The following is a 26240-nucleotide window of genomic DNA, read 5'->3' on the forward strand; positions in this document are numbered from 1 at the left end:
CTGAAATTCCAGCGGTATTGCCTCCGTTTAATACCTTCACCCATACCACCGAAGAATTACGTGTAATTTTTCTGTATTTTGCGCGCCTCACTTTACCGTGCACCTCTCCCAAATTTGAACAGATTCTGCCGTATGCAATGTACAGTATCTCTATGCGGTAAATATAGCAGCATATGGTGAACCCGTTTTTCGATCGCACAGACCTCACTTTCAATGGCCACGCTGAAGGGGTTATTGTCGTCCTGGGTACACATAAAGTGTACCCAGGTTCAATGTCGTGCAGTGAAATTGTACCCAGGGTCCACTTTCTATTCACAAACCAGGTTCCGATTTAGAGACCAGGGCACGAGCTGATCACCGAGATCTCGTCGGACGCTTGAATTACCGCGATTTAGGTACGTTGGTTCCACGATCCTTCAGCGCCACTGCGCTGCTGAGACAAGACCACTAATGAATATTCATAGGTTGGAGGGTCCAGGCCTATCTATTAGACGAGTGCATGTTTTTTACTCTCAAGTACATATTTGGAGAGGTATTGAAAAAATATTTGCTGTGGCAAGTCTACAGATATAAATAAATTGTTTGGTAAAAAAAATAATTTTGAATTTTGACAACCTGGCCATAGGGGGGTGGTTCAAATTTGGAGTGAAAATGGCCGAAATGGGTAAAAATGTCCACTTGTGTCAAACTTGTCAATTTTAAAAAAAATTTCCGTGGTCAATCACCAATTTCCATCGCACCAGTTACTCGCAAGACTAACACGTATATCATATCCGAATTTCAGTTTCACTACCTGACGCATTCTTTGATGGCGGGCATTTTAAATAACTGGAAATGGCTTGGAAAATCAATTGTGGTCTTGTCTCTATTTAGAGGGTTTTGGGTTACAGGTCAAAAATAGTAAATGAGCTCTGAAATCCACAAAAACCGTTTGAATTGGCTGAAATGTGTTGAGAATGTGTGGACATATCATTGAAATTGGAAAATGTGGAAAAAAAGAAAATTCTCAAATTTAACCCCCCCCCCCCTGTCCTACAGGGCTTTTAAGTGAAAATGCCAAAAATTGAAATTTTCAAAAAATTTCAAATAATTTCAAATTTTTCTACTTTTTTGGGCTAGATATGTTTCATAACAATCATCAATTGTGAATAGTAATGAAAGTGTTGATTGTTTTGCATGTTATTTTCATTTTGGGAGGTGTCGGGCACAGAGCACGCTGGGTGGCAGGGTACCAAGCTTTCATTAATTTTTTTATTTCAGCAGGTGAATTCAAGAGAAAAGTATCTGAATTACGAGCGAGAATATTAGCAAAGACAAAAAGTAATGGTTTTTGTTTGAATTGGGAGGGGGCTAAACAAAAAAAGAGGGGGGTAACATACGGGTTTGTTAAAGTAAGTTTTTTGGATAAGCCGGTCACAATGACGGCACACCGGGCAATGTTTTTGTGTGACCATGATGAATTGAAATTCAAAACTGGCGCAGGTTATCATATAAGTCATCTTTGTCATAATCCTCTGTGCGTGAAAGTCGAGCACTTGACAATAGAAAGAGGAAGGGTCAATCAAAGTAGAAAAAGGTGCAATGCCAAGAAAGTCTGTGCAGGCCATGGCAACCGCCCTAAATGCATTTTTCCTGGTAAGCTATATGTTGAAGTTGAAAGAAAATATCATTATATTGAATTGACATTTGAAAGTTTTCTTACCGCGATGGCAACCTCTTGGATGTCTTGGTGGCTGGTTGGATCTTGAAGGATCGCCGAAAGTAGGAGTGGTCGTAGTTTCTGCTGTTTGGGTCGAGACATTTCCACTCTGGTACAGGCGGTCTGTCTCGTCGTGCAACAGCCTTCTTGACAGCCTTCCTTCGCAAGTCCGGCATTGTTATCATCACATGTTTCTTGTAGTCACCACCCCTGGTTTTGTTTTTCTTTTTCTTGAAGTAATCTGTTGCCCTGATGTTTTTCAAAACACCAGCTAACTTCTGGTGTCTAGCACTCCGTTGGTACCTGACTGTGTACTGCCTGTTCATTGCAATTCTGTCCAGCGCTTTCATTGGGCGGCAACAAGTATCGACTTCGATGTTGAACCACTTTAGTTTCCGTCGCCCGCTCTCGGCTATGTTATGGTTCATTCTGTGGGCTGCTGAATGGATACGAGGGGTTGAGTTCCTGCTCCTGGTCACAATCTTAGGATCGCTGGCCGACAGACCTCGATTCTTGGACTCAACCCCCTGGGTTGTCACGCCAAGACTCAGCTGTCGCAACGCTCCTTTACTAAGGCATACCTCCAAAACGAGATGTACCAAGTTCTTGTCAATCACTGTCATTTTAAACTTGGGAATCTCACCGTAAGATGACCATCGTGTTGATTTGTGCCACCAAGAACCAGTTGTGCCTGAGCACAGTGAGAATTCGTTCTGTGGACAACCAGTGCAGTCACCACCATAACAGTTCACAACACAGGCAACAGTGTCATACAGGTATCCCATGATCCTGTCGAGATCACCGTTGCAGCGCTTGAATAGAGATTGCAAAATCTTGGATGACCTTACCCTAAGATCATTCAGAAACGTTGTTTTTAACAGTGTTCTCTCCTCAGCAGTACGTCCCGGGAACATACCTTTACTGAATTCAGCTCTATGTCCTGCACGCGTCTGGGCTTGATGCAAATGTATAGAGTCAAGTTGATGCTTCACCGTGAACAAGCCGCCGAAGAGCTTTTTTGTTGCATCAGTTAACCCTTTGAATGAACTGGAATCACCATCTGTAGTCAAATGTTCTACATGTAGGCCCTGTTTCTCAAAAGTCTCGGCAAATGCAACCCCAAGATCATATTCTCTGAATGCATCTGCTTCAGGAAAGTTAGCCGTGCACTTCGAGTGTCGTTCATCAACGTTTGTGCCAGTGGCACCACATTTAACTTCAAAACCTTTCGCCCGCATTGCAGCCCCTATCCAGCAGAGTTTTGTTTTAACCTCAATGTCAATGATTTTGTGTTCATCTGTCACATTTTCAACACATAATCCAGTCATTGTGCTCGCACAACGGCCCATCTTGTTCCTCGAAGTGAGGTGTAAACTATTATAGCGTCCATCAGCTTGGACATTGATTCCTGTGTCGTCCTGATTTCTTAGGCGCAGTATCCTTTTCAAGTTCTCTCGTATGTCTGCCATATCGGCCACATTCATTTTAACTGTTTCATCACCAACCTTATTTGCCTGCTTTTGCATGATACTCCTACAGGGGGGCGGGATTCCCATCATGCTCAGTATGTAACTCATACTCTCGTTGCCAATCATTGTGTCCTGCAACGCAATCTGTAATGCAACATTTGGAAGAGCGGCTTTTCGTCCGCGCTTGCCAGTGTCTATGTCCTCAAAAAGTTTATACAATTTCGAATAAAAACCACAGTTTTTACACACAACAGTGACTGAACAACACACCCCCTGCTTACGTACCTCTCCATATTTGAATATCGGCTGACAGTTCACGTGATATTCGCTATGGGCCCTGTTAACGTCGTTGAGCACATCCATCAGTTTGGTTGTCTGAACAACGAAACTCTCGTGATCATGCTCCATGGTCTCATCTGGTATCTCCATCTCATCATCAGTGTCTTCTTTCATGTTCAGCCGTAGTAAGTTGACATTCTTGGCAGTACGGTTATTGATATCCGGTATGTGTCTTTTGCCGTCGTGTCCCATCGTTGTGACCTGTCCGTACTCCTGGGGCGTGAGTCGTCTCCATGCGGGTTGTAGGCCTACTTCTCGTTCGTCGTCGCTCACCACCTCGACACCTCCACTCCGCACGTGTCCGCTCTTGAACATTGTTCTCATTGCTGCATTCGATGCCCTAGGGCACCTCGGACCCCGTTTTCCTATCAATCTCCTCGCCTTTGTCCTCATCTTGTCTTGTCTTTTCGTAACTTGTCTCTCTTTGCTTAAAATCGTACTCCTAGGAGATGTCTATTTCGGGATGCTTCCTTCAACAGACTGAAAATACACAAGAAAGGACAAGAGATTACAAAAGGGTGGATGTTGATAGGACAATAGCAATGACAATGGTTGCTGTTGTGGAAGTGTCAGACTTGGATGTGACAGACAAGGAGATAACATATGGGTTAATCTTTTTCTCATTTCACACCTTACTAACAAGCTTTCCATGCTTATAATGCATCATATATTTGTTGTTTTTCAAATTTCAGACAAAGTTAATATTGTTCGATTTGAAATTTTGACATTTTCAGCATGATACGACTGTCACAACCTTGGAACATCCTTTAAAAAGACAACTTTTTTCCAAAAAATTGAAATTTTTGAATATTTGTCATGAATTAAAATTGTTTCAAATTCCTATTTCAGATTGACTGTAGACCACTGGTGATTTGTCGAAGATTCGGTACCATTCGATTAAGAATTCTACGAGTTAATGAGCTTAACTTGAAGACAGTCTGTAAACAATTTGAAGACGAAATATAAGGTAGGTTGTCCGTATCGGACAACATTTTAAAACGTTAATAGCTCGCTCAAATCAAGTTCATTTTTGATGAAACTTGGTTATGTTAGTCAAGACATCTCAAATGCTTGGGAAAAGGCATATTTCATTGATATCTCAAGATTATCCCTCTTCATTGAGACAAGACCACTAATGAATATTCATAGGTTGAAAAAATATTTGCTGTGGCAAGTCTACAGATATAAATAAATTGTTTGGTAAAAAAAATAATTTTGAATTTTGACAACCTGGCCATAGGGGGGGTGGTTCAAATTTGGAGTGAAAATGGCCGAAATGGGTAAAAATGTCCACTTGTGTCAAACTTGTCAATTTTAAAAAAAATTTCCGTGGTCAATCACCAATTTCCATCGCACCAGTTACTCGCAAGACTAACACGTATATCATATCCGAATTTCAGTTTCACTACCTGACGCATTCTTTGATGGCGGGCATTTTAAATAACTGGAAATGGCTTGGAAAATCAATTGTGGTCTTGTCTCTGCTAATATGAGCTGGATTTCAAAATAACTTCATAGGGTTTGCCCTTTTAATCTTCTCTAGACAACACAAAACATATTCACTTGTATCCTAAAACGCTACACTTGCCGAGATATCAGATCGCTGATAGAGATATTCAGTGGCATCACGCTGTTGTAACCATTGTCATGATTGTGTGTACAGCGATGTCGTTTATGAGTGAGTAATAGCCGATTAACTTCAGCTTGAAATAGATTGCATACAAATGCATGCTGTAATGCATGCTGTAATGTTGACAGCACAAAGGCGGTGGAGAGCGATGACTATCAGTCCAGACTTTCCCAGTCCAATCAAGTTTTGTAATCCATAGTTTTCCAATACCCTCTCTAAACATCCTCATTTGATTGATTTGATTTGATTAATGTCATGCATGTTCATCATATTCAAAACAGCAGAGAACAAAACCATTTATTTCGGTCTCATACACTGAAAAAAAATCGTTTTATTTAGCGACTCTTAGAATAGTTTTATACAAGTTCGAACATCATTCAGCTGACGGAGTCACATTTAAGAGGCAGGTCAACAGCTACTTCTACTACTACTACTACTACTACTACTACTACTACTTCTACTTCTACCATAACATGTACTACTGGTCAACAGCTAAAATCACTGTAGGCAATTTGGTTGTTAGTTCATATTTAGTTGGAGGCGTTAGTCTGTTGGCCCATGCGAGTCATTTCATGTACGGACTACTATCTACCCTCGTGTGGTCTTACAGTTTAAAGCATTTCCAGTTTAAACGCCAGATACAAGTGACCATGGGTTTAACCATTAGACTAGCATCTTTTTTGTTCAACACCGTGATAATTGTTTCAGGTTCCAGCGACAAACAACACTCGTTGGCAGGTCGCTTAATATTTTATTCAGGATTCAGGAGATCCTTGTTTTTTAAGTGTGAACGAACTAGCAGCACTTTGGAATATCACAAAATGAACCAAAATGTTGGATAAAAAACATGAGGATGTCTTCAAACCACATCACAGAAATTTATCAAAGAAAATCACTTACTCTGCTGGACCAAATACTAGAATTCGCCCAAAGCTACGTCACAATTATCATCGTTTTTCTAGGACTTTTCGGTAACGGACTCTCTCTCACTGTGTTCGTACGCTGTAGGAAGAGGCGAGATGCCAGTGTACAGTATTTAAGCTGCTTGGCTATCTCAGATTCGGCATATTTATTGGGGAATATGATCTTAGTGTGGCCCCAGCAGGGAATGCAATTCATTGTTGACTACACGCCAGTTGACATCATGAGAATCTCCACGTTATCATGCAAATTATCTAATTACCTCCTCATGATAGCTGGATGCATGTCTTCATGGCTAATTGCGGCATACTCGATAGAGCGTGTAATAGTTGTTTGGTGTCCATTAAAAAGAGTCCACATCACATCACGTAAACGTGTAACTGTCATCGCAGTACTGTTCGTCACATCAGCTCTGACTAGTCTTCACCGGCCAATGTTACAAAATATTTATTTCGATCACGGCATGACAATATGCTACTATATAGGTGGCGCCACAATGCAATTGGTTCTGTCACAGGTAGATTGGGTTTTGTATTTCTATATACCATGCCTCGTCATTATTGTGGCCAACATCGCCATTCTCGTCGGAATTTTCCAAGGTTCGCGTAAACGTTCAACGTCCCAGGCAATGCCATCGCATAAGGGAACATCTGATACGAAGGTTTGGTTGAGTCTCATGGTCGTTTCCACAACATACATCGTGCTCATGACGCCAAGTGCTTTTCTTTGGTTACTTTACGTTATTATGGCAAACTCAAACTCGACGCCACAATTTATGAATCTACTGGTAAAAGCTGCGGGATTCGGTAGCTTTATCAGTCTGTGTAATTTCAGCTTAAACTTCATTATCTATGGCTTGACACTGCCTTTTTACCGGGAAGATATATATCGCATGTTCCGTTGCTCCAAAAAATAGAAGTTGAAATGGAACTAAGCATGATATTATTGTTACGTGACTGAATCTGTTGTTTCCCCTAGAGTGACGACGTGATCATTGTTTGTTTTTTTTTGGATGATTGACGTATGTTGCACAGGCAAAATTCAGTGGTGTCGGCAGGTTGGATCACATTTCGCCGGTGTAAAAGGAATGGACGTCCTAGGAATGCAGGACCCCATACAATAGCTGTGTATTGTCAACGAATGTGGTTAATGGTTTGGTTAGGGTTAGCTACATAATCTTCAACAAAGGAACTCGGCGACTCTATTCACTTCAACAAAAGGACCGGACTTAGATTCCAGGGGGACTTGCATTTCTTTTACACCGGTCTTAAACAGTTTACAAAGGTTGCGCGTCAAGGAACACAATGAATTTAAAATTATTTTCCTGTGCCACAAGTGTGTCATGGGGACGGCGCCACTGTATATACGGGAACATTTGCTTTTTGACCAGCCAAGGGCTAGTTTGGTGTCCTTTGGAGACGGAGCCTTTTCTTGCGTCGCTCCAAAGCTGTGGAACCGACTGCCAAACAGCTTGCGGACACTGACCAGCACCCATGTCTTCAGGGTCACTTAAAAACCTATATCTTTGCTCGGTACAATGTAAAGTGTCACTGATCACTTTAGTCACTGGCACTATAAACGGGTATTGGAAAACTATAGATTAGACTGGGAAAGTCTGGACTGACAGTCATCACTCTCCACCGCCTGGAATTAATGAACTGGTGCCCTGACCCAGCTCATTTTCCAAAGTTGGTTCTCAAAGTTGATGAAACAGGAGCATCATGGAGCCAGAAAAAGTGGCAGAATCTTCCTCCGAAGGGGATCCAATCAGAATGGCAGGGTGCTGCATGGGTAAACTAGCCGTGCGTTGGATGTGCATCATTTAAAGGCATTCTAGTAAACGAGTGACCGAGTGACTAGCCCCCTCCCCTGTTCTTTTATAACTTTTAACACACCTTCTTGTTCTTGTTCCTTGTCTAGCCAAAGGCTGACCCACACCTCACATTTCGTAACCTTTCTACAAAGTGCCTTGCCAAGGACCTACACCTCACAGTTGGTGACCCTTCTACTGCATGCCAAGTTACCCAAGGACCCACTCCCCAACTACCAATATAAGCACATGTTCTCAGCTCCCAATTTCCACTCGGACATCATAATGCTGACAGCACACATGCGGTGGAGAGCGATGACTGTCAGTACAGACTTTCCCAGTCCAATCCATAGTTTTGTAAGCCATAGTTTTCCAATACCCTCATAATATGATTGCTTTTTCTTTTTGCGCCCGCAAGTTTTGAAAATATTTTGAAATAATAAATAATATTTTGAAAATATTCAAGAGATATGTTGGCGTTGGCTAATTTTAAAGCTACATTAAACAATTTGGTCGAATTATCTTTGCAAACCCACGTTTGCTACGGCCTAACTCCAGAGGTTGTATCCGACCAGTTAGCTTCAACTCTTTCGTTAAACATCTGACTTCTAAGGAAGATGCAAACAGTCATATCCAACCCTATATTTTGCAGGAGTGCAGGCTGGTTGACATCCTCCTTCGCCATGAAGCCTCCCGAATACTTTGTAGTGCTTGCGATAACCTTATATTATATAGGTTTTGCACTTGCAAAGACTGAAATGAAGTTCCGTGAGTATAGGCAGTTTAGTTAAACAATTATTGAAAACTTCCTTGGTCAGTTTATTTTTCAATGTGTTTAAATGCCTAGGCCGAACATGGTACATGTAGCTACATGTATTTCCAATAGAATCGTTCGTCTTTCATGAAAAGCCTTCGTGAAGCCGAATGATTCTTCTCAGAAAGGTCGTCAGAATCGGATATTAGTTGACACAGAAAGGGTTATAAACATGTACTTTAGTTTTAAAAATCCCTTGTCCATCTACCGCCGGTGTGCGTATCCATCTTTCACACCACGTACAGCTACCGTGAAAGGAGGAGACTTTTAAGGATGTTCACCGGCAAGTCGGCATGAGGGAATGAAATATCGATCGCATATTTACCAAAACTGTGCTACATGCAGCGGAAATAGATATTTCTTGTTTCCAGATCTCATTACCTGCATAATATATCATATGATATTGCGCAATTGGCATTTATATTCCTCGACACTTCAGCAGCCGAAGTAGTTGAATTGATCGAGTGCCGTCGTCGGGCACCATTCAACCCCTAATTCACATATGCATGGTTGTTTTGATGTAAAATAGAACTAATTAACACAAATTATAAGATCGGATAGACATTACAAACTGAAAACAAAACGTATTGATCTAATTTACATGTGGCCGAAATTGTATAAATTGATGAATTTACTACTTTTGTCATTGTGGGAGTTATTCAAAATAAAAGGTATATAATATTTTTGCATTGCCTCGTTCTGTTTGCGCTGGTCTGCGACAAAAGGTGAGAAATGGTGGCGGGGGCTTTATGTTTGACCCGCATGGTCATTCTGCTTAAAATATGTGAAAAAGAAAGTTTTGCAGACTGCTTTTTCTGCAATCGAAACAAATATTAACATCATTCGTTAAACTTACAACTATTAGATTAGTTCACTTGCTTTTCCAGTGGTTGTGACGGATGAAAATCGACCAGATGTCAAGTTATCCGTTGACAAGGCCATGGTGGACATTAATGGAGATGAGTCGATTCTTTTTTCCTTTACACTCACTGCAGATTACGTGGAAATTACTTCCTCTGACCTTTACACAGTCACAGAAAAAGGTAATAAATTGCATGTAGTTATGAACCACATACAATATGAAAAAAGAAAATGACGCGGAAACGGGGCATCTAAGCATATCATTGACCTTTCTATCGAACTAATCTGCCCATGGTTGTAGGCGCTTTCTGAACCGAATTAGAAAATTACGTTACAGTATACATGTTAACATCGCTTGACGTGAAGCGAGGCAAAAACGTGAAGGCCATATTTTCATACAGTTGGTATAAAATGTGAAAGCCTGTCTAAAAACTAAACTTTTTTCTTCTTTATATTACAATAATAAGCTGTAAAAGTACGATCTCAGGTCAAAAATCCATAAAATTCTTGGTTAAGATCTCATTCAGTTTCGTGTACATGCGCATGAATATTCGGTACGAGATTCTTGTCAGATTCTTCGTAAAGATCTTTCTTTAAAAAGAGGTTGAAGCAAGCAACAGCGCCACCCGTAGCAGAAATAAGAACTGCTTAGTGACGTCATGGTTTCCATATACGGCATCTCATTTGCATATTTTTACAACCTTATTTACTACAGGTTATAAATATTCCAGTAGCACGTGGATCATGCCGGGCGGCGCTGTCAGGTGTTTCCACTATGGGTTACATAATCGGCTACAAAGAGGCCAGTGTTCTTGTAAATGAAGTTAGCAATGATAGCGAAAGAATGTTAGTGCATGTTACGCAGTCAATAGCGATAGTAGTGAGTTGGAGAGAGGAGAAAATGGAAAATGGAGAGAATAGTAGTATGGATTTCGAGTCCCAAGAAGAAACTTTGCAAAGTTTTCATCAAACTGATAATCATATTCCTTCCTTCTCTGTCTCCAACAATTAAAAGTTGCTGCAGTCAACCTGATGCGTTTATCCGCGAGCGAATCGACGAGACGAGGCATTTTTCAAGCATCCGAATGGTACCTTACAGATCCGCAAGGGGCGCGTTACCGAAAATGTTGCAAAAATCAATAACGTGATCGTAAATATTGTCATATTTTTCAAGATGAGAGTATGTAAATGATACGCAAACGGTAAACCAATGAAAGGCCAGTATCTATTGAACCTTACAAGTGATTTGGGGGCCTTGAACTCCTTATATTTATCAATGAAACCTTATTCCCGCCTAAGGTTTTGACCTGGCCGTGCAAAACTCCCCTTTTTTTCCCGGGCAGTTTCCTTTAACTAAGAATCTTACAAGAATCATGAAACTATCATACCGGGTGGCTCAAAAGAAACTGGAACACACTTTACCTTTTATAACTTCTACAGTATTTTACACTGATCGAGTTAATAACGTTTGGTAGGGCTTATAACAGGGTCAATTCCAGTATGTGGAAAAAAAATCATATCCCATCCTCTGTATGGCAACAAAATGAAAATAGCCTGTTTAGAAAAGTAATGCTGGAATAATCACTCACTTTAAAAAACAGATGTTCAATACGACCTCCATTCCGTTCAGCTACAGCCCGCAGCCTCTGTTCAAATGATTATAATGGCTTTCCTGCATTCATCAATACAGAGCTTTCATCCCATTTCTCACGGATCTTTTCTTTAAGTTCATTTTCTGGGAGTTTTTCTGCACGGCTTTTTCACACCTTTTCCGATGAGGAGTCAAACATTGTATAGTCCATTGGATTAAGATCAGGGCTCTGCGGTGGCAACTAGATCCCCCTTCCGAATAAAGTGAGGGGATATTTAATATTTGTTCCTGATGTGCCTGGGTAGCATGACTTGTGCGAAATGGAGCCCCATCCTGTTAAAAAATTTAATCATTATTTGGACAGAGACGACTGCAACCAGGAATTAATCTGGCACCACGATAATTGCTTGGCTCTGGCACTGCAGATTTTGACACCTCATTGGAAGATTTCTGCAGTTAGTTTTTGCAATGTCTCTTGATATTTATATGAAAATGTTACCACATGCTCCAATTAACTCCTTCATACCACACATAAAATGTGTAAAGGTCTAAAATCTAAAATTTATGGCCTGATAAAATGTGTTCCAGGTTTTTTGCCACCCGATACATCCAGATTATACACAAACTGAAGATGATTAACTAAGAACACAATCATTGTCAGGATTTTCGGACTTGGATTAGTTCTTGTCACCCGATACATGTGATTATGTTTTTACCTCTACCTTCAGTTTGTTCTACTGCCAACTTTAACTGGTCAGGGGTTGTGGACGCTACAGCTAATGGGAATTCATGCATTTTGGCCAATCTGGCACAATATTTGGATACACCCTTCATATCAATTAGTGGCCGCCGTTGTTACACGACCGATGCGCCATCTATCCGCCCTCCGGATGACGTATATATGCAAGTAGCGGCTGCGGTTGCACTCTCTCAGAATGCAACCAGGGACAGCATAATCATCATGCATGACGACTCTTTCGGTAAGCAAAAATGGCAACCAAATCAATTATCTAATTGACAAGAAAAGAGATGATAGTAACTGTGGCTGATGAATAATTCATGATATGCTCTTATACATGTAGGCTACGTTATTTTCATTGAATAAAATGTACTTTTCTGGGAGGTGGGTGTAGCCACCTCTTCCCGAGTATTTCGGCACCTTCATGCATTACTAACATGACTAAGACGTATATCATAGTATTTACTTCTTATAGACTTTTTTACTAGAAAATGTCACTCGAATTTTCGGTCATTTCACAAAAAAAGAAGCAGTTATTAATAAACAATTCTCTTTTATCTGAAACTTTGAGCCTCTGCAGTATCTAAACGATACTTTATACTTTGTCAGAATCGCTTGCCATTTGCAGCGAAATAAGTATGATTGTACTGATAATTGTTTAATGGACCCACATGCCTTGGAAGATCTGTTGATTTCCTGCAACTTTACCGCAGTTTCTCGAGGACGAGACAACTCAGTTTCGTGGGTCTGGCCAATGAAAATACACAAATGAATCTGTTAAATAATGATCATCATAATCAAGGCGCCATGTTCTTCGAATATTGTTCGATATGCTTAGATCTGATCGTGCCAAGGGGCGTCCGCCCTTTGACGATGGTCATTGACACCTACTTACACATTTTAGCACCTGTCCATGACATTTTAACAAAAATATCTAGAAATTGTTCCAATAGAAATTTCGGTCATTATCCTCATACACAATTAAATCATCACGCACTTTTTAGTAAGTAACTCACCTAGGACAGTAAATGGTCCCCGGAAGACTAGTTACAGTGAATGATATAACTTTCGTTACAGGAGGTAACGTCCTATTACCAGCAGAAGATTCAGCCCAAAGTCCGGACATGTATCTCTACAAGATTCCATCTAAGCCGGCCGACATCTCAACGCTGCTGGAGAGGGTTATGACAGAAACCACTGCAAACGATTACATTATCATGGCCAATAAGGACACTGTGGACGAAATCCTGTCAAAGGTAACCAAGAGAAAATGTATGGTTTTCATAATGGGTTTGTTGCAAATCGGGGGGGGGGACTATCGGCAGGCGCTACACTCTCAAAATTTATTGGTAAAAACAGAGTCTTTGCAAGACTTTGGTAAAAACAGCTAGTTTGGTCGTTCCTTTTGCACCACCTGTGAAATTAGTAAAACCTAACCATAAATTAGCTGTTCAAACTAAAAATAGAAGTGAAAACTACCATTAAAATGGTTAAGAATTATTATGTTGATAGTTAAAACTACTTCTTTCACAGTCGGTGCAATAGCAACTACCAGAGTAGTAAAAAAATACAATTAGATAGTTTTTTTGCTATTTAATTTTAAAAGTGTAGGAGGTTTCGTTGGTTGTCCTCAGGTGAATGATGTGCACAGTTCGGGACTTTGTTGTTTTAATTAATCAAGTGATTGATATATTCCTCGTACAAGCCTGAACAGTGTCTACGTTCTGTGACATAGGAGACACCCCTGTTGGCGACTTAGTAATCTCGCCTACGTGGCTCCTGCCTGTTAGTCTCCATTTAACGTCATAAGTTTAATAGCATTCCGCGAAGTTACTATTTATAGATCACAAGGTCATTTGCATAAGATATTTATGACGTTTTAGTCACGTGACAGTCGGACATCGACACTTATTTCTACGCATTTGAGCTTATTTCAAAGTCAATTATCTTTGACCCTGCATTGTTTTTAGCATGAATGATACCATAGAGTCAGAGAGAGAAATATTCAGAACAATTATGTAGTATTTCCAACACTCGGACATGTGCCAGATTGAATCTAACTGCCCTAGTTAGAAAGCCTGAATCCATTACGAAACCGCATGTTTGTCTGTAACTTTGCCTGTAATTCAGCGATGGGGAAATAGAGGGCAGCAGCTGCAAAGACCTCATCATCGCGGAATGCTATTGCTGGTGACACCAAAATACTCAATACATTGACACTGGCGCTAATATATCTTGTGTCCAAAGTTGCTACATCACATGTTGTTCAACCGGTCACAACAGGCCATTTATTCTGAAACGTGGACTGATGATGGAGCTAAAAACTACATTGGAGGCTACTAATTGATAACGTTTCGTGTCAAACAACCACGCCTTTCTCTTGGTTCTGGATTATACTGCATAGAAGTGACATTTCAGAACAAGAAAAAACAGTCCTATTGGCAGTCTCTGATCCGCAACCACCCTGGAATAGAACCGATCAATAGAATTGAACCGGATCTAGCACAACGCAAATTATGCCCTTAAATTTGTCACTGAAACAAGAGAACGGATTAGGACTGTCAGCCATGGTCTAACTTATGTATGGTTAAACACGACCACTGAGCTTTTAATCACATAGAAATCTTAAAAGCCGATAACTCATTACAAAATCTAATAACTAGCCAAAATGTAGACTTTCCGGTTGGTACCGGTGTAAAAGGAATAGACGTCCTAGGAATGCAGGACCCCATACAATAGCTGTGTATTGTCAACGAATGTGGTTTATGGTTTGGTTAGGGTTAGCTACATAATCTTCAACAAAGGAACTCGGCGACTCTATTCACTTTAACAAAATAACCGGACTTAGATTCCGGGGACTTGCATTTCTTTTACACCGGGACCAGACACATGTTATTCAGTTCACTTGGTGTTGAAGCACCTTAAACGTTGAGAGTTGTAAACCCATTCTATGTTGGCCTGTACCGAATTTGGTGTTGTAGGTATATATTCCCTTGATATCTTCCCTAGTGGTAAATACAATGTACTTGTATTATAGCATCTACATGTACTCTCTCAATTACATTGCGTATATCTTGTACCCAAGAATAGCTTCAGCTGGTGTTTAAACTAGCACCTTCCTGCTGAAGGTGCTGTCAACTCGTTACAGTAAATTGTTCACTTTTCAAGGCTTCCGATCTTTCGATGATGAGTTCGTTGTATCGTTGGTTCATAGTATCACGAGACCTAGAGAGTTTGTCTTGTAGCAAGTGTTCTGCCGGGAACGTTGTCCATATCCACCATTCAATAACAGATTATTCGACTGTGGCGGCTATCACTGGGCTGACAGGCGTACCAAACGACCATCGAAAGGTAACTAGGCCTCTATTTAAATACGTTCTTCCTTGACTTATTTTCAAATATACGTCGATTTAAATCTTAAATACCATTGTGACAACGCCGAGAACATGGTGAAGAACGTTAAAAAGCAGTCACACATGCAGAATGACTGCTCGTTCAGTGAACCAGTACAGAGTACAGAGTATAGAGTCCAACACCGGTGAATGTTCATGAAAGAGTTTTGATAACTTTGCCGTATTCTTCTTTCTTTAGCTTGATGCTATATATTCCTATGAGGCGGTTAAAGTCATGAGTCAAACCATCAACAAAATGATCACGGCGGGCACGTGGACTACTGGAGATCCATCACTTAAATGTTACCAGGCTACAAGTATAGTCGATCCTGTTCGTTTCAACATCTACAGAGACGAACTCAAGAAGGTAGACCAGTTTGCGTTACACGACTATTCAATGATCGTTATTTTTTACACTTATAAGGCAATAAGCTGAAAGAGTGTCTAAGACTTGCATCGTTCTTGGACACTGTGTATGTGTAAAGTTCCCAAGTCAACAATCTTGACAAAATCATATAAGATTCTGAATTAAGGTTTTATTCAGTTTCGTGTAGGTGTACCATTACCACAAGATTCTTGGAAGAATCTTAGTTACGATATGAACTAAGAACCTGACAAGAACCTCGTAGTGTAGATGAACACTAGAGTAAGATCTTAAGTTAGAATCCTATAAGATTCTTATCGGAATTTTCGACTTCGGTAGTTTTTAAATGTTCTCTGCTTAAACACCGCATTTATTGTGTAGGTGCATTTTTATTTTGATAATTTAAGGAATTTTACGCGTATAGGTAATACTCGCGCGAATAAATGGAAGTACATCAACATAGACGTGCTGCTGAGGGAAATCCGTCCATACAGTCAAAGTCAATGTCCAGTCAAAGAATTTTTGTCATTTGCCTAAATTATGCCACACTACAGTGTTGCAAAACATACATGCTTATTAATTACATGTAGAAATCCCTCACAATTCATATTCAAAATGCAAGTATTAATCAAGTAATTCAAAAGTCATTAATCATGGTCAGGTCAAAGTTAACCTTTAGGAATCGATCATGAAAACTTGAAAACTGACAAAAATCAGGTTAAAAGTCGTGATTTATTAATCTTGCTAACAGTTACACCAGCATGACCAACTGGGCAAAAGTTGGCTAAATTGTTCGTAATTTACATTATGCGAAAAATGGATATCTTTCATAATATTTAAATCAAGATTTTCGCATGCGATTTTTTCGGACGATATACTATATGGCCTCTTGATATCATACTTTTCCATGTACGTGGGTTCATGTATTTCACTTTTTCTAGGGAAGCTTTGCGTCAGTCCTCGGATTAGTCGACTTTAACTCTGGAACAAATGGATATGTACAATTTGACGTCGAAAATGTCCAAGTGAAGTCTACCGGAAGCACATCAAGTACGGCGGGGACATGGGATCCAGTTTCTAAACTGACGCTCTCGACACCTCTCTCATTTCTTTATCAAAACAAAGCAAAGTTGCGGGTCATGACTACTGTGGTAAGCTTTTTACTGGGCTTTGGAGTCGTGTTGGTTAGACCAGTTGTAGGCCTGTAGAAACACTAATCTCAATTACCGGTATCATCATAACCGGATGAATTATCTACGTGATGGCCGCTGGATAGGCCAGGATGTCGGTCCCCTTTAAGCCACCCACCATTTCCTCTTAGGAGAAAATCAGGCCAGTTGACGTAAGTGAGAGAGAATCAGATTTATTCAAGGTATTTTCACTTAATTTTGGCACTGGGAGCTTGCTATGGGTGTACATATAAAGAGGATATCATTTGACTCTTCATTACGCCGAAACGTTACTTCTATGCTGTCACAGATCAGTCCAGTTTGATAACTTCCGTGCAGGTCATATGCGTCTGTTTTGAGTGAACAAAGTGGTGCTAAACTACATTTTACGAAACAATCGCACTGCTCGCAAAACAAGCTATGCCCGTGCGAAATCACAAAAAATCAGAGCGGCAGCTTTTGTGAAATGAAGAAGAAATGCTGGCTGTACATACTAGTATCCACAGTGCTTTATTTACCTCTAGGAACCCCCATTCGTGATCATGACAAATCATCCAAATGATACCACTATCTATAGCGGCTACAGTATCGATGTCCTCAAAAACATTGCATCCAGAATGAACTTTGACTTCGACATCTCCGCACCCCCTGATGGATTTTATGGTGCCCTCCAACCGGATGGAACCTGGAATGGAATGATTGGGGAACTGATTGCAGGGGTAAGGATATATTGAAATGCTGCACGATACACGATGTGATATGAACGGCCCTTTGTCACTTTGAATGGTGTACGTTGGTGCTGAGAGCATGATTTGCACATTTTATTAAAATGCTGGACTGCGCATCACTGGATTCGTAGCTGTAGACTGAACTATGATTAAAACTACAGTTCAAAACGAACTCTCTACCACACACAGTGGAGAAAACTTAGGCGCATACTGAGCGATTTTAGTCGCTGCGACCTGTGACTGAGCCGTGGCAACATTCACAACTGTGCTTTAATTGGTTAAATTGCAATCACTCGTTACACGGATGTAAAGCTTTGCTCTACATCCGTAATTGTTATGATGTCACGGCTCCGTCGCAGGTCGCAGCGACTAAATCATCGCTGTTTAGCGCGACGCTTTATGCTTCATTTGTATTCTTGGACCTCCTTCAGATTAATCAATGTTAATTGGTGGCAATCTTATAAACTATTGGCGTGAACGCATAACAATTCGAGTTTATCGGAATCAGGTGACTGGTGAATTATTTTAGATGATTTTGTAATCTGCATCGTTCGTTCAAATTCTTTGAAAACTGATCATGAAGTTTAGTTTAAAAACTCCCAATTCACTGTAAATAAAGTCCTTTGATCATGATAATATTGTACCAACTACTATGAAGACCACAATTCAGCAAATTTGCTTGCATTATAACTGTGTTTACATGAGTCACAAAAAAATTCAATGAACACAAACGGATGTGCAATGTGATATGTTTGTCTTTCATTCTCCAAAGATAACTCCTCAATAAATCGGACACTAGACACATAATGTAATATAAGGCATGCGAAAAAAACACAGCCATAATTTCCTACGTAACGTGTGTGGTGCTAACTTGTGACTCAAGCGCTTAACCATTATGCGCCCAAGCTCGCAAATGGGGGGGGGGGCAAATTCGATGATCTGAGGACCTTTCTCTCCTGTTCTTCACCCTTGTTAAAACCCCACATTGAATGTGGTGCATTAGTTTGTGAAATATCGCATGAAGTAAGTTTTCATAATAATAATAATAATGAGTTAGACTGCTCATAACGCAAATCCTTTTCAATTGACAGCGAGCTGACATGATTGTGGCCCCGCTCACGATGACGGCCGAGAGGGAAGAGTTTGTTGACTTTACCATCCCTTACTATGACTTTGCTGGCCTTCAGATCCTAATGAAGAAACCTCCGACCCTGACGTTCCTATTCAAGTTCATGACTGTCTTCTACTACGACGTGTGGCTCTGTATTGGAGGAGTCCTCACGGCAATGTGCATACTGGTGTTCTTATTTGACAAGTTCAGTCCCTATAGCTACCAGAACCGAAAGCCTGGTGACTCTGGGGTCATGGGCAGAAAATTTACCATAAAAGAAAGCATGTGGTTTGCTGTCGGGTCGTACACCCTTGCAGGTAAGGAGTTGAAATAGATGTTAAAATTCGATGTCCCAACATTGAAACCAACCTCACGACGTTTATGTAGGATTTGGGAATTCGTACCCAGAATGCTGGTTAGCCTACAAGTTAACTAGCGCCCTCATTCAATTGGTAAGTACATGTATCATGACTTACATGTACCACTATCCGATACGAGTCTTTAGAGTTTTTAGTATATGGATGGGTGGCGAGTTCTCGTTGACAAACATGTAGGTTTGGAGAAAATTGGCCTATTTGCCGTATTCAAGAACGAGTAGTCGAACCGTCGTTCCCAGAAGTCTCAAATCTACACTTTTGACAGTCGATCAATTAATATATTTCATTAAAATCATGAAAACTGTGGTGTGCGAAATATTATTATGGGTAAACGTGATTTTGGCCATCGCTGAAGGGGTCTGGTCACCGTGGGTTGCGACTGACCGAAAGGATGTACCAATAATGTATAACCTCTTTGTTTTTTCTTCAGGCGAAGGTTTTGCTCCACGAGCCACGTCAGGGAGACTTCTAGTGGCGGGCTTCTGGTTCTTTTGTACAATCATGATGTCCATGTACACTGCCAATCTGGCTGCCTTCAACACTGTTTCTAGGTTGACAGTATCAGTGTCGTCGATGGACGAATTGGCTGCCCAGACCGCAATCAAGTATTCCACTCTTGAAGAATCGTCGATGCAAACATATTTCAAGGTGGGCGCCTATTTTATTGATCTTGATCGCCGTAATGCATAAAAATAATTGTGTTGTCATCACTTCCATGGCGCAAAGGCCTATTATGGGTGAATAAAACTGGTGGCCAAAAAAAAGAAGGGTCAAGGTTTAAGTGCAATTTCTAGTTCGTTTATGACATCTGTAAGAATATCGCTTACGACGATTTCTATTCGTGTTACATGAAAGAGAGTGGTATATATTTTTCGGTACGCCGGGATCGCCCGAAAATAACTATCGAAATTTTGGGATAGAAGAAATAATGCCGGGATCGGGAAAATATAAGTAGGTATAAGGGACTTGGGAAATATGAGAATCGAGAAACGGGATTTTAAAAATGCTTCTCGGTTCCTGTTTATATTTTGCAAGCTCCATATCCCGACGGCACCCCCGTCCCTATTTCCTCAAGCCCGGTATTTTTTTCTTCTATTTTTTTCGAAATAGCTTTTGCACATCATTTGATTTCGTTTTCGTAGCAGAAAATACGAAATTCCATGCAATAGAGGGTCATGTGTCTGCTTATGACAGGACAGCCAAGTTATTCGCAATATCGTAAAAGCCAATAAAATGGGTTCAAATGGATTTGGATAATAACCGTCTTCGCCTTTCTCTTTGAACAGCGAATGAAAGCCATCGAAAGCAACTTTTATGAACTCTGGAAGGACATGACTCTTAAACAGAGTGCCTCAGCCTCAGAACTTGCCAAGTATGCAGTGTGGGAATATCCCTTAGGGGAACACTACACGGACATATGGAAAGCTATGTCATCATATAAATTCGTCAAGAGCTCGAATGAGGGAATGGCACGTGTGTTCCACAGCACCACCGATGAGATGTACGCCTATATCCATGAGTCACCAATGGTGAAGTATGAGGTGTACAGGAGCTGTGATCTTACTGCGGTTGGCGACGTCTTCAGCTCTAAACCGTATGGGATCGCCCTGCAGCAGAATTCGCCATTAACCAAACAGGTCAATGACATGTAAGTCGATACGATTCATATAAAGACACCGCACAAAATGATTTATCCGGTTTATGGTTCTCTGGATAATAGGAAGGTTGTTTTGGCAAGGAAACCAGTTTTCCTGAGAACACGAGGCACTCCAACCTCACAAAACGTTCATTATATGTATGCACTGTGCTTGTGAAAAATCCTTGAAACTCCGATCCCGGGACTCTCATGAGCGTGTGCCCCGAATCAGTGTGCATGCATATTTTCATTTGAAGGTACACGATGGATCAACGTATTTTCTGGGGATTATTTTCAATGAAATATTGTTTTAATATCTCTAAGTACAAAAAGAACCGGACCGTACGCTGCAGCTATTTTGCAGCAATGTGAACACCGTAAACCCAGCCTAAACGTAAAGTTTTAGGAAGTGACTACTTGGCAAGCCCGGCTTACCAAACAGCGACTTTTTCTTGTCCTGAATGGAGAGCCGAACTCATTAATATCAAAGTAAAGTCTCCAGCTCGCCAAACAGGGTAGATTTATTACCTGTTTGGCAAGCCCGGCTGGCCGAACAGGGTGGCTTTTTAGTGCTGTTTGGCAAGCGGCTCTCCAAACAGTACAAAAAAAGATGCCTGTTCGGCGAGCGGCTTGCCAAATAGACCCTGCCAAGATTTTGATAACTTCATTCAATATGTATTCATATATATTGGTGATGACGTCATTGATGTCATTGCCTGTCAGAAGACGGCCGATGGTGCTCCTAAAACGAGATGCCATGGCATCATCATTGATGTTACACTTTTCAGAATTCTTGTACTAGAGCGAGATCGAATCTTGGAAAGGCTGAAGGTTGAGTGGTGGGACAATGGACGAGTCCAGTGCCCGTCTGAGGACACGAGTACGGGTGTAACCATGGACACACTTGGTGGTGTCTTCATCTTCATGGCTATCGGGATTGGTCTCGCCCTTTTGATACTCGCCATTGAAATCCTATGGGATAGGCATGCGAAGGTAAGTATCCCGTACGCATTAGCACATTTTCTATGTTCTTGGCATCGTACAGGTTTGGTGAAACGCACGGCTTCCGTCATCAAATATTTTTGTGTGCAGTACGTTTTTGTGAGTTTTAAGTGAAGTGCATGTGGTGTTGTTCATGGCACGGCTATGGCTGGCGGGAGTGGACAAATATCTGAATTAAGGGTCGGGATAAATCAGATTTATACCACGACTATATTCATAATAGTAGACAGCCAATCAGAACCCCGCATTTCATGAATTATGGTGACCATTAAATCTGAATTATACCACGACATAAATGAATCAACCCACGACTATAGTCGTTTTAGACCCACGACTATATTCGTAATAGCAGACAGCCAATCAGAGAGCCGAATTTATGGACGGAAGTGCGATTTATGGACGCCGGAAGTGCGATATATGGACGCCGGAAGTGCTATTTATGGACGCCGGATGTTAGAGATCCGATGTTTTGATTGGTTGATTTATGGTGCACCACAATTCTGATTTACTTCCGTCCTCCATAAATGACACTTCCGTCCACAATTCCTATTTATGCCGCGGCATAATTCACGAAATCCGAGGTTTTGATTGGTCGATTTATGGTGCACCACAATTCCTATTTATGCCGTGGCATAATTCTGAATTCTGTCCACTCGCGCCAGCCATACACGGCGTGTAGGCTTTTTATATGCTATACGTTTTGATGATAGCATGACGATGACGACGACGACGACGACAATGACTTTGGTTGAAACAGCGTACGTCATTGGATTATATAAGTCGAACACGTTCATTTGTGGTTTGAAATAATGATATTATTTCAAATAGTTTAAATTTTTATTTGTGTCCGACTCTACGATCTCCATGAGACCTCCACTGGTTCCCAATAAGACTTGCCGGATTGAGTGAAAAAGTGTCATGGCGTCGATTGTAGTGTTTTATGACAGCTCGGTACCAGCATACATGTATCTCGGAAAAACTCTTAGCGCCAACATGTGACCCATGTGCGGATTTAATACGTCTGTTGATAAAAGCCTTTCTTTCCATGCCAATTGCCCAAAGCTCGAGTTTTAGTTTTAGGAATTGAACCCAAGGTAGAAGATCTCTAAAGGGAGGATAGGCAAAGTGAAGTTGAAATCGGAATTTTAGGTATTTCAACATTGACCCGACGCTTACTCGAGAGGGTTGCATTTCAATGCTGAAGTGCCTCCTAAGGCGTGAATATTAGTTATCAAAGCCAGAAGGGTATTGGTTGAATTACCAAAACCATCTACACTCAGAACAAGGCTAATGGATTTTCCCAATGTAAAAATCATTTTACCAATAAAGTATTCAGGATGGCGCTTTGGAACAGTCTCAGAACCAAGGTCTACGCCAGATGGAAGCTCTGAACACATTAAGAAAATTGCGTGTCCTGCACTGTTAGCCTACACTCTTAAACAGTAAAAATAAAATAACTATATAATAGTAATTTTTACTACTCTGTTAGTTGCTATTGCACTGACTGTGTTATTAGTTGTTTTAACTATCAATATTGTAATTCTTAACCATTTTAATGGTATTTTTTTAGTACTTTTTTCAGTTGAAATAACTAACCCATAGTTAGTTTTTACTTGTTTCACAGTTGGTGCAATAGGAACTACCAAATTAGTTGTTTTAACTAATAAATTTTAAGAGTGTAGACAAAATGTTTCCAAGTGTGTTCTTTATTTTCTGCCACTGCGTGTGCAAGTTATCAGTTTTACACCGGGCAAAATTAGTGTGTCTGAATTCAATCAGTGAACACATAACTTTTTATGCACCACTTGTTTTCCAGTCAAAGAAAAATACGAATTCGTCACACAAGGCTCCAGCGAACAGCGTGGTGAACACTATCAAACTATGACCAGTACTGCGTTTATTGGGTTGGTATGTCTATGACTTATTTCACTAGTACAACCTAAAAAAATGCTTCATCTCTTCATGAAACGATAAGAAACATTTTACCTTACCTCATTTTGTCAGAAGAATGTGTCTTTATTCCACCGCTTTCTGCTACGAGTAGTCGTCGACCAAAAGGTGGTCCCATGCCTGAAGTGGTTTGAAGGCCCCTTCATTTCTGTTCGTGTTGGAAGTTTTCAAGATCAAAATCGTCTCCTTCACCCAGCAGAGGCATCGGTCCGATTCGAACTAACTGCTGTCCTTCCAACTGATCGCAAGCTTGCTTTGGGCAACGTGGTCCGTTATCGCCGACTTGTGGTATTCGCCGGGGATGTTTTACTCTGGCGCCGATTGAATTGTTTATTTTCCGTGTTTTGAGATACATTCTTTTGATGCTCTTCAATACGAATCCAAAATTTGCTCCCCTTCACCATTGAATGACTTGTAACAATTCCTGCTTGGCGTCTCGTGGTATACACAATCCGTATATTTCTGATTTATGTCCCCCCCCCCCCCCACCGCCTAGCATACACATTTTCAGGCATGTCTTAAATGGGATGGACGAAAAGTGACCATTATAGGCGCGTATTCAGTTGGTCAGGGCCATTTTCCTCCCGAGCAGAGTATAGTTCGGGACATATTATTTAATGCATCTGAAGGGCAGTGATATTTTACCTCTGAAGTGCTGGGAAATGCCGTTTTCAACCTGCCAGTTTGAAAAACTTCAGTATTGCGAAGGGATAACTCGTGCCCCCCCCCCCTCAGTGATTTTTAATTTTCATAGGCCACCCTTCTGCTCTAAATCCCACTGCCACTATTCCGACTGGTCAATAGAAGAATCATGTTACTTTTCTTCGCGATCGCATAAATGCGCTAGAAGAGGTGAAGCTTGTCTATTCTTTCGCCAAATGTATTGTTGTCTCGTGTGAGCACTATCAATAGTCCCATTGTCGTGCCTATGTGGTTAGAAACTGCTTCATAAGCTAATAGCTGCAATGACAACTATTTATTTATTTATTTATTTCAGCTGAGAGAAACAAAAAGGAAGGTGACTAACGTAGAGCCGTTCATGGATGATTCAGACATAAACAGGTTGATCATGATTATTCATAAGCTTTATCTTGGTCCACCTGAGAAGGAAGAAGAAGCGAAACCTGGCGTCACTAGTGAAGATCCTGTATAGATAAACTCCGCGTACCAGTTATTCTTGGCTTGTTGCACAGACTGTTATGTCCCCCAGGCTTTGACTTGGTGGCAAATCATGCAAAGACTTTCTGTTAATGTGCACAAAGTTCTATGCAAGTGTCGGTCAAACCGTCTTTGCAGCAATTATTTTCCAAGGAAGTGATTTGATTGACCGAAAAATTTCAAGCACATTCACAAACAGGTGGTGAAATTCAATACACCTGATTCAGATGTCTCGGTTTCTAATCGTTACTGTTTCCTATGCAGAATTTCTAAGAAGACAATTGCCTGTCATGTAATGCATGTGAGCGAGGTTTCGCAAATTACACGGATTACGAATCCCAAATCGTTGTTTATCCGAGGAATTCACAACACTATCGTTGTGTTTTAAACTAATCAACATTTGTTACTCATAGACGGGCACTTTGAAAAGCATTTTTGTCAAATCGACTGGCAGAGTCATTACGAATTCGTTTATATTTTGCAGTGTGTGGCTTTCAACAAGCACAGATCACTGGGGATATAATCATTCATACACATGTATCCATTTTCAATTTTCCATTTTCTTCGGAAGTGCATACGACAAAAACTAACTGAAACTTGGTGTGCAAATCATGCAAAGAATCGAGTCGATGCGAACAAAATTTGGAGTCGATACCCACAGTCAAGTTCATGATTAATCTCACTGTACTTTTGGGCGTCTGGTCAAAAACCACTGGCCCGATTTCTTTAAGAGTTGTTTCCACCAGAATCGATGCGACCGACGGTGCGATATTCGCGACGGTTTTTTCGATTTACAGTTCCCACCGAATACGGATCATCTCGCGAGAAATCGCAACCTGCGTCCCCCACAACATGCTTCAGAGCTACTACCAAGGCAACGAGGAGGGGCCTTCTCAAAGTGCATTTGGGTTTGGTTTCGTTTGATTATATAAATCGTGCAGATAATCGCACTAAAATTAGTTTGAAAGTGATTTCCACCGATAATCGGAGCGGCTGACGCAATTTTAGCGAATCGCACTAAACTGGTGGGAACTGTTATTGAGTATTCCATGAAAGTGATCATCTGCAACCGCCACAACGACAAACGGATCGCAAGTGGCTGCGATAATCGCGATCATTTGAAACATCACTTTAAAGTTTGTTTTTTCTTAAATCAAGTTGGCGACAGCGTCGGCGCCGGTACTATGTGTACGATAGGAAAACTTTACAACCTGTGTATGATATGATAACTTTGTAACATTCTCAGTCTGGTGTGATTATAAAGGTTGACAAAACCAATTAAACTCATACATGTAGTGTGCAGCATTCATTCCATTAATTAGCCTCCTTGTGGGTTTTGCCCATTTTCTCGTTATGGACGAATGGTACTGCCAGAGCAGGCAATGTATCCGTTTAAGACATAAGTAGCCGGACACCTATATCATAAAGATTTTTAATGAGGTTCCATTATGGTACTTTAATTGAAGGATTTAAGTCCACG

General features: G+C 40.8%; 1 protein-coding gene across 2 annotated transcripts in view; it reads left to right on the forward strand.

Moving 5' to 3' along the window:
* The window catches only part of LOC135492604 (ionotropic receptor 25a-like), a 59475-nt gene extending 33472 nt beyond the window's left edge, over positions 1 to 26003 (forward strand). The window contains exons 2-15 of one of the 2 annotated variants that reach the window (XM_064779154.1): positions 8521 to 8636; positions 9570 to 9725; positions 11863 to 12114; positions 12951 to 13129; positions 15042 to 15224; positions 15465 to 15632; positions 16571 to 16780; positions 17323 to 17517; positions 18618 to 18954; positions 19445 to 19662; positions 20301 to 20662; positions 21439 to 21643; positions 23469 to 23560; positions 24600 to 26003. In XM_064779154.1, coding sequence (XP_064635224.1) covers positions 8552 to 8636; positions 9570 to 9725; positions 11863 to 12114; positions 12951 to 13129; positions 15042 to 15224; positions 15465 to 15632; positions 16571 to 16780; positions 17323 to 17517; positions 18618 to 18954; positions 19445 to 19662; positions 20301 to 20662; positions 21439 to 21643; positions 23469 to 23537 — 2619 coding nt within the window. In that variant the 5' untranslated portion in view covers positions 8521 to 8551 and the 3' untranslated portion in view covers positions 23538 to 23560; positions 24600 to 26003. The remainder of the gene's footprint in view (positions 1 to 8520; positions 8637 to 9569; positions 9726 to 11862; positions 12115 to 12950; positions 13130 to 15041; positions 15225 to 15464; positions 15633 to 16570; positions 16781 to 17322; positions 17518 to 18617; positions 18955 to 19444; positions 19663 to 20300; positions 20663 to 21438; positions 21644 to 23468; positions 23561 to 24599) is intronic. The other variant, XM_064779153.1, reaches the window with a different exon arrangement.
* The last annotated feature ends 237 nt before the right edge of the window (positions 26004 to 26240 follow it).

The sequence above is a fragment of the Lineus longissimus genome, chromosome 8 (assembly GCF_910592395.1).
Source record: "Lineus longissimus chromosome 8, tnLinLong1.2, whole genome shotgun sequence".
Classification (NCBI taxonomy): Eukaryota; Metazoa; Nemertea; class Pilidiophora; order Heteronemertea; family Lineidae; genus Lineus; species Lineus longissimus.